The sequence below is a fragment of the Leucoraja erinacea genome, chromosome 23 (assembly GCF_028641065.1).
Source record: "Leucoraja erinacea ecotype New England chromosome 23, Leri_hhj_1, whole genome shotgun sequence".
NCBI classification, from domain to species: Eukaryota; Metazoa; Chordata; class Chondrichthyes; order Rajiformes; family Rajidae; genus Leucoraja; species Leucoraja erinaceus.
In genome coordinates this window covers 442,635-454,693 of record NC_073399.1, presented here as the reverse complement: position 1 = coordinate 454,693, position 12,059 = coordinate 442,635, and the positions used below count along the sequence as shown (strand labels likewise).

The window sequence follows — 12,059 nt, the reverse complement described above, 5'->3', positions numbered from 1 at the left end:
TTGAGTCGAGACCCTGCTTCAGACTCTCGGTCTGGAACCGGCCTGGAATCCAGGTAAGTTGAAGGAACTGCAGATGCTGGTTTATAGTGATGGTGGACACAAAATGCCAGAGTAATTCAGTGGGTCAGGTAGCATCCCTGAATAGGTGACGTTTCGGGTCAGAACCCTTCTTCAGACTGAAAGTGAAGATGGGGGGAGGGCAGCACACAGGAATAAACTGGCCAGAACAAATCAGGGCCGGCAACAGATGACATCAGGAAGGGTGGAGCCCACAATGGCCCATTGTTGGTTGGGGAAGGTGTGATCACAAGAGAGAACAAAGATGCGTACCATGGAATTGGTAGGACTGGGATGGGGTTTGGGTGGGGGGGGGGGGGGGGGGGAAGGGAGGAAATGTCTAGGCACATGGGAACAAGCAAACATTTAGGAGTTTTATATGGCCTCACATTTCAAGAAGTGAATAGGTAGCAGGTTCTGTGGGAACAAACCTGTATCTGATGTACACAAAGCTGATCGGGAGCTTCCTTAAGACTCACAATAAATTAAACTAAGATGCCTCCGGGCTATTGAACAGCACCATTGTTTGTAAAGAAATCCAAATCAGATCATACACTCTTCCTTCTCCATATCCAAGCATCATATGAGGCAGAATACAGCTGAAGATCTGGAGCCATATGAGGCAAAAACATGCTCATTGGCCCAACTTGCCCACGATGACCAACATGCCCCACCCACGCTACTCCCACCGGCCTGCGTTTGGCCCATATCCCTCTAAACATATTCTATCCATGTACCTGTCTAAACATATTCTTAAACGCTGCGATAATACCCGTCTCAGTTACCTCCTCTGGTAGCCTGTTCTATGCACTCACCACACTTTGTGTAAAAAAAGTTTCCCCTCAGGTTCCCAAATAAATCTTTTCCCCCTCACCTTAAACCTATGTCCTCTGATTCTCAATTCCCCAACTCAGGGCAAAAGTCTCTCTGCATTTACCCTATCTATTCATCATCCTCCAAGGAATAGAATCCGAGCCTGCTCAACCTCTCCCTGCAGCTCAGGCCCTCAAGTCCTGGCAACATCCGCCCAAATCTTCTCTGCGCTCTTTCCAGCTTGACAACATCTTTCCTCTAACACACTGATATCTTCTAAAAGGCAGAATTTAAACATTTGGGTCACTCACAGCTTGCCTATTTGTTTAAAGCGGCGCAGTGTCTGTTGACAGAATCGTATTTATAGAGTTGGATTAAAATTGAGCGATGGATTTGAAGCCATTCCAGTGACAAGGCATTGTTCAGGACCAAGCAGATGGAGCCAATTTGCGTCACAACATACATCTCCTGATTCCCGTAGCTCAAGGAGTAAACAAAATATTTCTAGGGATCAACTGTACGAATCACATTCAAAAGCATGTCCAGTACATTAGGAGGGAAGACATAAAAGCAGGAAAAATATCAAAGTCGCAATTGGAATTGCAACGTGCGTGTTTATACATTTCAATTGTGTGCAATATACTGTGGCATTTAATTTTTATTTTTGGGAGTCTGGTGTCTCTCTTGTACACTTGTAAATGATTGCAGCATTCACTGGTGTGAGGTGTGACCTTGACTGTCAGTGATGTTGGTTCTGCAGTGGTCGTGGACCCTGTTCAGTAGTATGTGTTACTGCTTCACAGCCCCCCTCTGTGACAACACATCAAGTTTGTACACTAAAATATGTTGCAGGAGCTGAAATGGTTTGATCATGGTTAGGTTCTCTGGTGGTATTTTTGTGCTTTAGTTTCCTTTTATCTGTAACTCCACATTGCCAAGGGCACATTAAAAATGCTTCTCCTCCTTCAAACTAAAACATTAATATAAATGAATTTCATTGTTATAATTTGAAAGCATTTTGACAGGATCGAGACAGAGAGGATGTGGTAGGGAATGAATGTTGCTGTATTTCACCGACACACTGTATTTTTCATAAGTTCCCAAGTTCATAATTTATAGTTGCAGAATTAGGCCGTTCAGCCCATCAAGTCTACTCCACCATTCAATCATGGCTGATCTATCTTGCCATCTCAACCCCATTATCCTGTTTTCTCCCCATAATCTATGATATTTTTATTAATCAAGAATCTCTGCCTTAAAAATATCCATTGACTTGGCCTCGACAGCCTTCTGTGGCAATGAATTCCACGGATTCATCACCATCTGACTAAAGAAATTCCTCTTCATTTCTTTTCTAAAGGTACTTTATTTTACTCTGAGGCTATGGTCTCTGGTCCTCGACTCTCCCACTAATGGAAACACCCTATCCATATCCACTCTATCCAGGCCTTTCACTATTCGGTAAGTTTCAATCAAATCCCCCCTCATCTTCTAAACCTCTGCAAGTACAGGCCCAGTGCCATTCTGGCCATTTCTTGATGAATAAATATATATGTTTAAAAAGGGCAGCACGGTGGCGCAGCAGGTGGAGCTGCTGCCACACAGCGCTGGAGACCCAGGTTTGATCCTTAACCTCGGGTGCTGACTATGTGGAGTTTGCACATTCTACCCGTGGCCATGTGGGTTTCCTCCGTGGTGCTCGAGATCCCCCCCACGTCCTAAGGACATGCAGGTTTGTTGGTTAATTGGCCCTTAGTTCCAACCCCTGTAGTTACATCAACTGTGCGCACTACAAACACATATCCGGTCCACTGGTATCGTGAAATCTACACATCCGCATCTTTTCATCAACCTTGGGTGGAAAAACAACATTCTGAATGCTCTACCACACCCCTTGAGAGGCCAATACAACTTTCAACATTATACACTGAATTCCACAACTCTCATATTCATCTATCAAAGTTGTCAGCTATAAGAGTCTTCTTTCAAAAATACATTCTTTCCCTTAATTAGCTAAAAGCTAGAATTACATTCAGTGATTTATTTCAGAAAGGAAATAAAATGCATATGTCAGAACATGAAGAATTTGAAAAGCAGAAGTTCTAATTGAGACACATACAAAGCTCTTCCTACGCGAACAAAATGCCAACCTAATATTTGCTTTGAAGGGCAAACCTAGGATGTATTTTTAACCCAATATCATCTGTAAGTTAAGGAGCATGGAGCAGAGGATTGGGCAAGATTGGGATCAATTTGTTGGGAGAACTTGTCTTAAATCGGGATGCTTTCTAACTATGTGTAGGAAAGAACTGCAGATGCTGGTTTAAATCAAAGGTAGACATGTTGGAGTAACTCAGCGGGACAGGCAGCATCTCAGGAGTGAAGGAATGGGTGACATTTCGGAACGAAAGACCCTTCTTCAGACTGGTGTCGGCAGAGGGGGCGGGACAGGGGCGGGACAGTAAAGATAGAATGTCGTCAGAGACAGTAAAGGGAAAGCAAGGGTATTTGAAGTTAGAGAAGTCAATGTTCATACCACTGGGGTGTAAACTACCCAAGCGAAATATGAGGTGCTGTTCCTCCAATTTGCACTGGGCCTCACTCTGACAATGGAGGAGGCCCAGGACAGAAAGGTCAGATTGGGAATGGGAGGGGGAGTTGAAGTGCTGAGCCACCGGGAGATCAGGTAGGTTAAGGCAGACTGAGCGGAGGTGTTCAGTGAAACGATCGCTGAGCTTGCGCTTGGTCTCACCGATGTAGAGAAGTTGACACCTGGAACAGCGGATACAGTAGATGAGGTTGGAGCAGGTGCAAGTGAACCTCTGCCTCACCTGGAAAGACTGTCGGGGTCCTTGGATGGAGTCGAGGGGGTGGATAAAGGGACAGGTGTTGCATCTCCTGCGGTTGCAGGGGAAAGTACCTGGGGAGGGGGTGGTTTGGGTGAGAAGGGACGAGTTGACCAGGAAGTTGCGGAGGGAACGGTCTCTGTGTAAATCAGAAAGAGGAGGAGATGGGAAGATGTGGCCAATAGTGGGATCCCATTGGAGGTGGCAAAAAAGTTGGCTGATTATATGCTGTATGCGACGGCTGATGGGGTGGAAGATGAGGACAAGGGGGACTCTGTCCTTGTTACAATGGGGGGAAGGGGAGCAAGAGCGGAGCTGCAGTCTATCGAAGAGACCCTACTGAGGGCCTCATCTATAATGGAAGAGGGGAACCCCATTTCCTAAAGAATTAGGACATCTCTGATGACCTGGTATAGAAAACCTCATCGTGGGTGCAGATGCGGTGTAGACGGAGGAATTGGGAGTAAGGGATAGAGTCTTTCTAACTATTTGTTAGAATATTTATTATATGCTTTCTAACTATTTGTTTTATATACTGAATATAATTAGAGTGGCACAGCTGGTACTCACAGCAAATGAGACCTGGGAGGAGAGGGATATGGATCATGTACAGGCAGGCAGATGAGATCAGTTTAACTTGGCATCTTGTTTGGTACAAACATTGTGGGCAGAAGGACCAGTTCCTGTGGTGTATGGTTCTATGTCAATAGAATCAATTGCATGCGAATTTCAATGGAAACCCACAATTAAAATAGCAGCTATGTTCTTAAAATACAATGGCGTCAGATTACTGTGGGTAGGTTACATGAAAAACAGTTTTTCCACTATACTGTTTAAACCCACAACAGCTTTTTTTCTCCCTGCTTATCAATTTCCAAAGTAATTTTCAAGTGGTCCTCTAGATCCCAGTCAAAAACACTCTATAACTAATCCATCCTGCATAATGTAAAGAATGTCCACTAATTCCTCTCCTGTGTTACAATTCGTTCTCCAACGTGGTATTCCTGTACTACAATCGATCGCAAGTTGCAGAATAATGTAGACAATAAACATCTGTTTGGGTTGCTTAGTATTTTTCAGCATCTGCTGCAAATTCGCTGGTAGCTGAAAAAACAACCCAAATACACATTTAGTTGTCAAAAGTCTGAGGAATCAACACAATTTTGAGCCAGAGGGGAAACCAAACCAATTAGGGCTATGAGAGAGCCAAGACGGATTTGAACAGCCAGGAATGATGTTCTCCAGAGCAGATAACGTATGCCTGAAAATCAATCCTAGCAAGCAAGGAGGCTATATTCCCTCGATCTGCTTTCATTTTCAACAAGGGATGTTAGCTGATCTGTGATCTAGTAATTGTATTTGCAGTCAATGGCATCTTACCATGTCCCTGTATCTTTAGTATAGTTTACTTTATATTAGAAATACAGCGTGGACGCAGGCCCTTTGGCCCACCAAGTCCATGCTGACCCCATACGCTAGCACTATCCCACATATTCCCACTATCCCACACACAAGGGACAATTTACAATTTTTACCAAAACCAATTAACCTACAAGCCTGAACGTCTTTGGAGTGTGGGAGGAAATCGGAGCACCCAGGAAAAGCCACGTGGTCACGAGGTGAACGTACAAACTCCGTACAGACAGCACCTGAAGTCAGATTCAAACCCGGGTCTCTGCGCTGTAAGGCAGCAACTCTACCGCTGTGCCTGAAAATCAACTGTAGAAAGCAATAACACTATATTCCCTCGACATGGTTTCATCTTCAACAAGGGACAATAACTGGTGTGTAATGGATGTGATCTTGTTTGCAGTCAGTGAGAGTTCACCATATACCTATATCATTTGGGATCAGTTTATATCTCTTATGTTGATTGCCAAAAGAGGGGAAAAAATATCTGGCTTTAGCAAAGTAGCCAGATAGAATAAAAGTGATTAGAATTTCAAATACTTTCAATCAAAATCTCTCCATAAATATTTAAATTTGAACCACCCATGTAGCTTTTGTGACATTTGTTCTGCAATTGTGTTTTGACTTCACAGCTGTCATTTTTTGCTTTGAACCTGGTCTCAGTGAAATGAATTGCCTTCATGATAAACTGGCCACTCCATATTCCTGCAATCTTTTATTTTCTAACGCAAAAGAGCACCTCTGTTCCGAGAAGGCCCTTGGAGGCCATTCTTGGGAATGGAGTGCTCGTTAAGCCTAGCCCTTCAAGGAGAATAGTGAGCAGAACCAAACACACTACCAAACAATCATTTAAACCTTGCAATATCTGTGGAGTAATACCCTATGTAATCTCCTGGAATTCCTCAAATCGGCCATTTCACCAGAGACACAGACCTATTTCAGGTGAATGGGTTAATAACAGCATTATAAAATGAACAGCAAAATACCAGATGTATTTCTGTGTAGTTCTCAGGAATCGCAGCCAGTGTACAAGGAGTAATGAGAGTCAGGAGAGACGGCATGGTGGTGCAGTGGTAGAGTTGCTGCCTGACAGCACCAGAGTCTGGGTTTGATCCTGACTATGGGTGATGTCTACATGTACGTTCTCCCCATGACCTGTGTGGGTTTCCTCTGGGATCTCTGGTTTCCTCCCACACTCCAAAGAAGTTCAAGATTGTAGGCTAATTGGCTTGGTGAAATTGTGTATTGTCCCTGGTATGCAGGATAGTGTTAGTGGGCAGGGATTGCTGGCCGGCACGGACTCGGTGGAACTAAGTTTCTGCGCTGTATCTCTAAACTAAATTAAAGATAAATGGTCTTCTTGCCCCATTATTAGTGATGGAATGGTTGACCCTAATACTTGCAGCATCATCAACCTGAAACACAAGACACGCCACTTAACTATAGTTATTGCAATGTAATCCTGGCAGTGATGCTCCGATTGTCATGGTCGGTTGGTAATGAGAAGGCCATGGGGCGACCAGCCATAGAGGCCTTGCACAGCCAGAAGATACAGGAGCTTTCATAGAACATAGAGCATAGACAATTATAACACAACATCAGGCCCTTTGGTCCACAATGTCAATTCCAGACATAACGCCAGAATAAACTAATCTCATCTTCCAGCACATAATCCATATCCCTCTATTCCCTGCACATCCATGTAACTATCTAAAAGCTTCTTTAATGCCCCTATTGTACCTATTGTACCTACCTCCACCATAGCCCCAGTCAGTGTGGTCCAGGTACCCACCATAGAAAAATACTTGCCCCTAACATCTCCTTTAAACTTTGCCCCTCTCTCCTGAAACCTATGCCCTCTAGTATTTGATATTTCCACCCTGAGAAAAGGTTCTGATTGTCAACCCTATCTATGTGTCTCTTCTATATACTTCCGACAGATCTCTCCTCAACCTCTGGCATTCCAGCAAAAACAATCGTAGTCTATACAACCTCTCCTTGTAGGTCATGCCACCTAATCCAAGCAGCATTCTGGTAAACCTCTTCTGTACCCTCTCCAAACCCTCCTCATCCCTCCTGTAATGGTCGATCAGACCTGCAGGCGATACTCTAAACATGGCCGAACAAAACTGCATCATGACATCCTGACTCAAATACTCAATAATTCTAGCAAACCCCATGTCTTTCCTCTTGTCTCCATAGTGACCATCAACCTGGACCATTGACACTATTTCACCACAATTATCCGTCACCCACTTCACATGTCATCATTCAGATGGTGGGCTGGCTATATCACCTGATACCACAATGAACCACTAATGCATCATCCACCGCACAATGACCCATGTTAGCCAAACTCAGCCATCAAAACCCATGGCCAGTGGGACGTGGCCACTGTTCAGCTGTCCACAACACACCATCAATACATGCTCAGCATCACACCCTGCCAATTAATAAATATACTCAAGAATGTCTGTACTTTGTAATAATAATATTCAAGCCATCCACCCACTCCCACAATTGCAAGTCTGAAGAAGGGTCTCAACCCAAAACGTCACCCATTCCTTCTCTCCAGAGATGCTGCCTGTCCCGCTGAGTTACTCCAGCATTTTGTGACCCTTTGAGCATTTGCCAGCACCACTGTTTCCCAGAGCGTTTCTAAGAACAAAATTGCAGAGGTGTTGCAACATAAATGGCTTCAGACATTCCCTCCACTTTGATAGAAATGGGAAACTTTGTGGCATTTAAATTCCTGGCCCTACTATTGACAAGTATGTCCAATTCTGATAAAGCCACGGAACATTGGGGCTGCACTCTAACGCAGCGTTAGATTTGCTGCCTGATAGCGCTAGAGACCCGGGTTCGATCCTGACTACGGGAGCTGTCTGTACGGAGTCTGTACGTTCTCCCCGTGATCACGTGGGTTTTTTCCAGGTGCTCCAGTTTCCTCCCACACTCCAAAGGCGTAGGCTAATTGGCTTCTGTGAAATTGTAAATTGTCCCTAGTGAGTAGGATTGAGCTAAGGTAAGGGGATCGCTGGTCGGTGAGGACTCGGTGGGCCGAGAGGTCTGTTTCCGCACTGAATCGCAAAACTAAACTAAGCATCTAGGATAGATAGTTAGAAAGTCTCTTGAAAAAGATCACTGCCTGGCACCTGTGTGGTAAACATCTTATTTGAATGGAACTTCTTTATTAGCTCCGAGTCTTAAGAGCCCATCGCAATTACCAAAGATTCAGATAGAGTAAATGCACACAAAAGCATTTCCATGCTTGAAAAGAATAAAAGGTAGGCATGGCTTCAAGATCATTGACAAAAGAATCAAAGATAAGGGTTAGGAGCAGGGCACTGGGGATAACTCTATCGCTCTTTGAAAGAACAGACTTCTTGAACTGATTAACTCTCTCTTCACCATGTAACTCTCTAATTGTGCCAAGCTGCTTGCAACAGCAATATTTGTGTGGAAACATTAAATGGCTTCCAATTACAAAGAAAAACATTGTATAATAATTTACACATGGTGCTGGAAGCATTTATAAAACCGTGCAATTTGTTTAGAATCAATACTGACAAATGCATAGAAGAAAAGGGCTGAAGTTAAAATCGCTCCATTTTAGACGTCCAATGGTCATTTGCAGCACAATATTAATTTATTTCTCTTTTCTTTTGCAGGCACATTGTTGATGGCGCCGACTTGACCATTCACATTAAAGGACCCGACCGTTGCCATGGCACCCTGTCATGCAAAGGCTTCAGAAATGATTGCCGGCCTCTTACCTGCTGTCCATTCAAGTGATGACACCCCTTTATATATAACGTTCGAAATGTGAACAAGTGTCCCGTATCATTTATGTTCATCTCAATTTTGTTTTTAGATTACAAATGTATCTTAAACCAATTATTTATTATTTTAAAGCAACTTGCATTAGTCATTCTTTCCAATGCTTAAATACCAAAGTATTTCCAGACGTATTATATAATTATCCACAAAATTAATCCACACTACATGCGTTTATCCTCAGTTACTCCCCCAATTGTTTAACGTGAAGGGACTGAATAATTCCAGACAAGCAGCTTGTCCTTCATGAATTTTCAATGCCAGTGCCTTCAAATTTAAACCATGGTGCATCTTTGTTTACTCTGCGGCACCTAACTGATGTTTGGCTCTGAACAGGCTGGTGGCTTTTCAGCCCCACAATTTTGATATTTGGTGAGGGGGGGGGGGGGGGGGGGGGGGGGGGGGGATGGGGAGGGGGGGGGGGGGGGGGGATCTCTTGTCGGTTTGCTCTGATGCCCATTCACGGGTCCAGGCAGCAGGGAGCCGAGGGAGGGTGCTGCCAGAGTCGACTGCCTGCCCCAGTTCTGAGCCTACATCCGTACTACATGTCCCTGGAGAGGGATCTCGCAGTGTCCACGGGGGCTATGGAAGCCTTTCGTGAACGCTGGTCGCTGCAGGGGGTCATTGTATTGTGGATAAGATTGACAGTTTTTTGCAAACTGCAAATGGCAGTCTTGATCTATTCAGTACTCTGTATTTATGATTGATGCCTTGTTAAGGAAAGAAAACAGATGTTGGATTTATAATATGTGAGCATGGGCAGTGTTTAAGCACAGACTCAGCCAGTATTACCACGGCAAACACACACCCTCAAGTTTAACCGAAAGCATGCATTTACTGTCAGCTTTACTAAACACACATTCATTTGAAATACAATAAATTAACAAGGGAAATGTAATGCATTGACCAGGAACACAAACAGCAGGAAAGATCTCATTGAAGATTTAAACTAATCCAGGCCTGCATGAATCCACACATGAACTGTAAAACACTTCACATTATTAAAGATTTGCCTAAGTGGTCAACGTTACTAATTGTGAATTCTCATACGAGATAGTGACTTTGGAATTACACATCAGTTCAACTGTGGATATCAAACTAAAACAATGAGCTATCATTGTCTGAAGGGTCACGATACAAAACGTCACCTATCCATGTTCTCTAGTGATGCTGCCTGACCTGCTGAGTTACTCCAGCACTTTGTGTCTATTGACAATAAAGTCACTTGGATATCCTTTTATTTAACAAGCTATCATTGTCTACATAGATTCACTTACACTTCGACAACCAAGACAGAGAGATTCTCAGGTCTGGATTTGTGCTGTTGGTGTTAGATACATTTTGTGGCAACTCACACTAATGTGATGTGTGGTCACTGGTAGCAGCTCAATACAGCATCAGTGTAATGTAAACTCTCTTATGATCACTTCCAAAATACACACAGAGTCCTGTATAAAAATACTGAAATACTTAGGGCAGCACGGTGGTGCAGCGGTAGAGTTGCTGCCTTTTCGCACTTACGACCCGTGACTACGGGTGCTGTCTGTACGGAGTTTGTACGTCTCCCCGTGACCTGCGTGGGTTTTCTCCGAGCACTTCCGTTCCCTCCCACACTCCAATGACGTGTGTTTGTAGGTTAATTTGTATAGGATAGTGTTATCATGCAGGGTTCACTGGTTCTCTGTGGGCCGAAGGACCTGTTTCTGTACTGTATCTCTAAACTTAACTAAACTAAAGGATTGGAATCAAATGTCACTTAAGCTGCAAAGAGCTCCCAATCTACTTTCCGATATCACAATTGTCAACAAATATTATAGAGATTTGTGAAAAAAAATGACATGAATGTTTTTGTGTAGAAAGTAACTGCAGATGCTAGTTTATACAAATGACAGACACAAAGTGCTGGAATAACTCAGCGGGTCAGGCAGCATCTCTGGAGATTAAAGGATGGGTGACGTTTCAGGATGGAACCTTTCTTCAGACCATTAATTTAGTGCATGTATGTACGTGTAAAGGAACATAATATGTGTTATGCAAGGCATGGACATAAAGGCAACATAGCCCCAAACTGTTTGCCTCCTCTGTGGAGAAGGGGGCGGATGAAAAGGACAAATTGAATAAAACATCGCCTTACTTCAGTTACAGTTGCCATAACTAATTATGCATCAATTGGTTATTGGCCCAGTGTTGCCATTAATTGGCCCAGTGTTGCCATACGTAATTGTCGTGCATATTAAAACAGAATATATTAAGCATAAAACAATAAAAAACAGAATCACATTAACAGCTGAACAAATGTGATTACGTCACACACCTGAATGTTGAGCAGGGCCACGGACAAACGGGGCCTGAAACGCATACACATTGTCGCCTTCGCCAATCGTGTTCAAATCTTCCTCATCTGAGAAGGAGCGCTCAAACCCATTGGTGTAAATCTCTGTTAAAATGACCTGGAAAAATAATAAATAAATCTTGCTCAGAAGGTTATTCAAGGAAGCTCAGAAACAAGGAACTGCAGATGCTGGTTTTACACAAAAAGACCCAAAGTGCTGGAGTAACTCAACTGGTCAAGCAGCATCTCTGGAGAACATGGATAGGTGACGTTTCGGGACGGGATACTTCTTCACGCTGAAGGTGGGTCCTGACCCAAAACATCACCTATCCATGTTCTCCAGAGATGCTGCCTGAACCACTGAGTTACTCCAGCACTTTTGAGTTTAGATCATCCCATCATGGTTCACCATGCCTCCGTAAAGTGCCACTCATTTTGTTAATGATGGAGTTATTCAAATAGTGGTCGTCTGAAAATTATCTATTCCAACAATTCTCATATTTAAACCCTTCTTTAAGCCTCCTTCATTACCCCAGCATTAAGTCACTTGTCACATGTGACAAATGCATTCACTTACAAACCAAGGGGAAATGCACTACTAATATTTCTTTGATTTGGTTTTTATATATGTATTTAGTTTATTTAGTTTATTATCCTTGTCACATGTTCTAAGGGACAGTGAAAAGCTTTAGTGTTGTCTTATCCAGTCAAAGAAAAGACAAAGCAAAGTAGTATGTACGTTCTCCCTGTGACCACGTGGGTTT

At 43.4% G+C, this 12,059-nt stretch overlaps 1 protein-coding gene across 1 annotated transcript in view; it reads right to left on the bottom strand.

Annotated features, from left to right (window-relative positions):
- LOC129708077 (ubiquitin carboxyl-terminal hydrolase 43-like) overlaps positions 1-12,059 on the bottom strand; it is a 285,523-nt gene that overhangs the window by 100,735 nt on the left and 172,729 nt on the right. Inside the window, exon 6 of the mRNA XM_055653607.1 lies at positions 11,278-11,413. Coding sequence (XP_055509582.1) covers positions 11,278-11,413 — 136 coding nt within the window. The remainder of the gene's footprint in view (positions 1-11,277; positions 11,414-12,059) is intronic.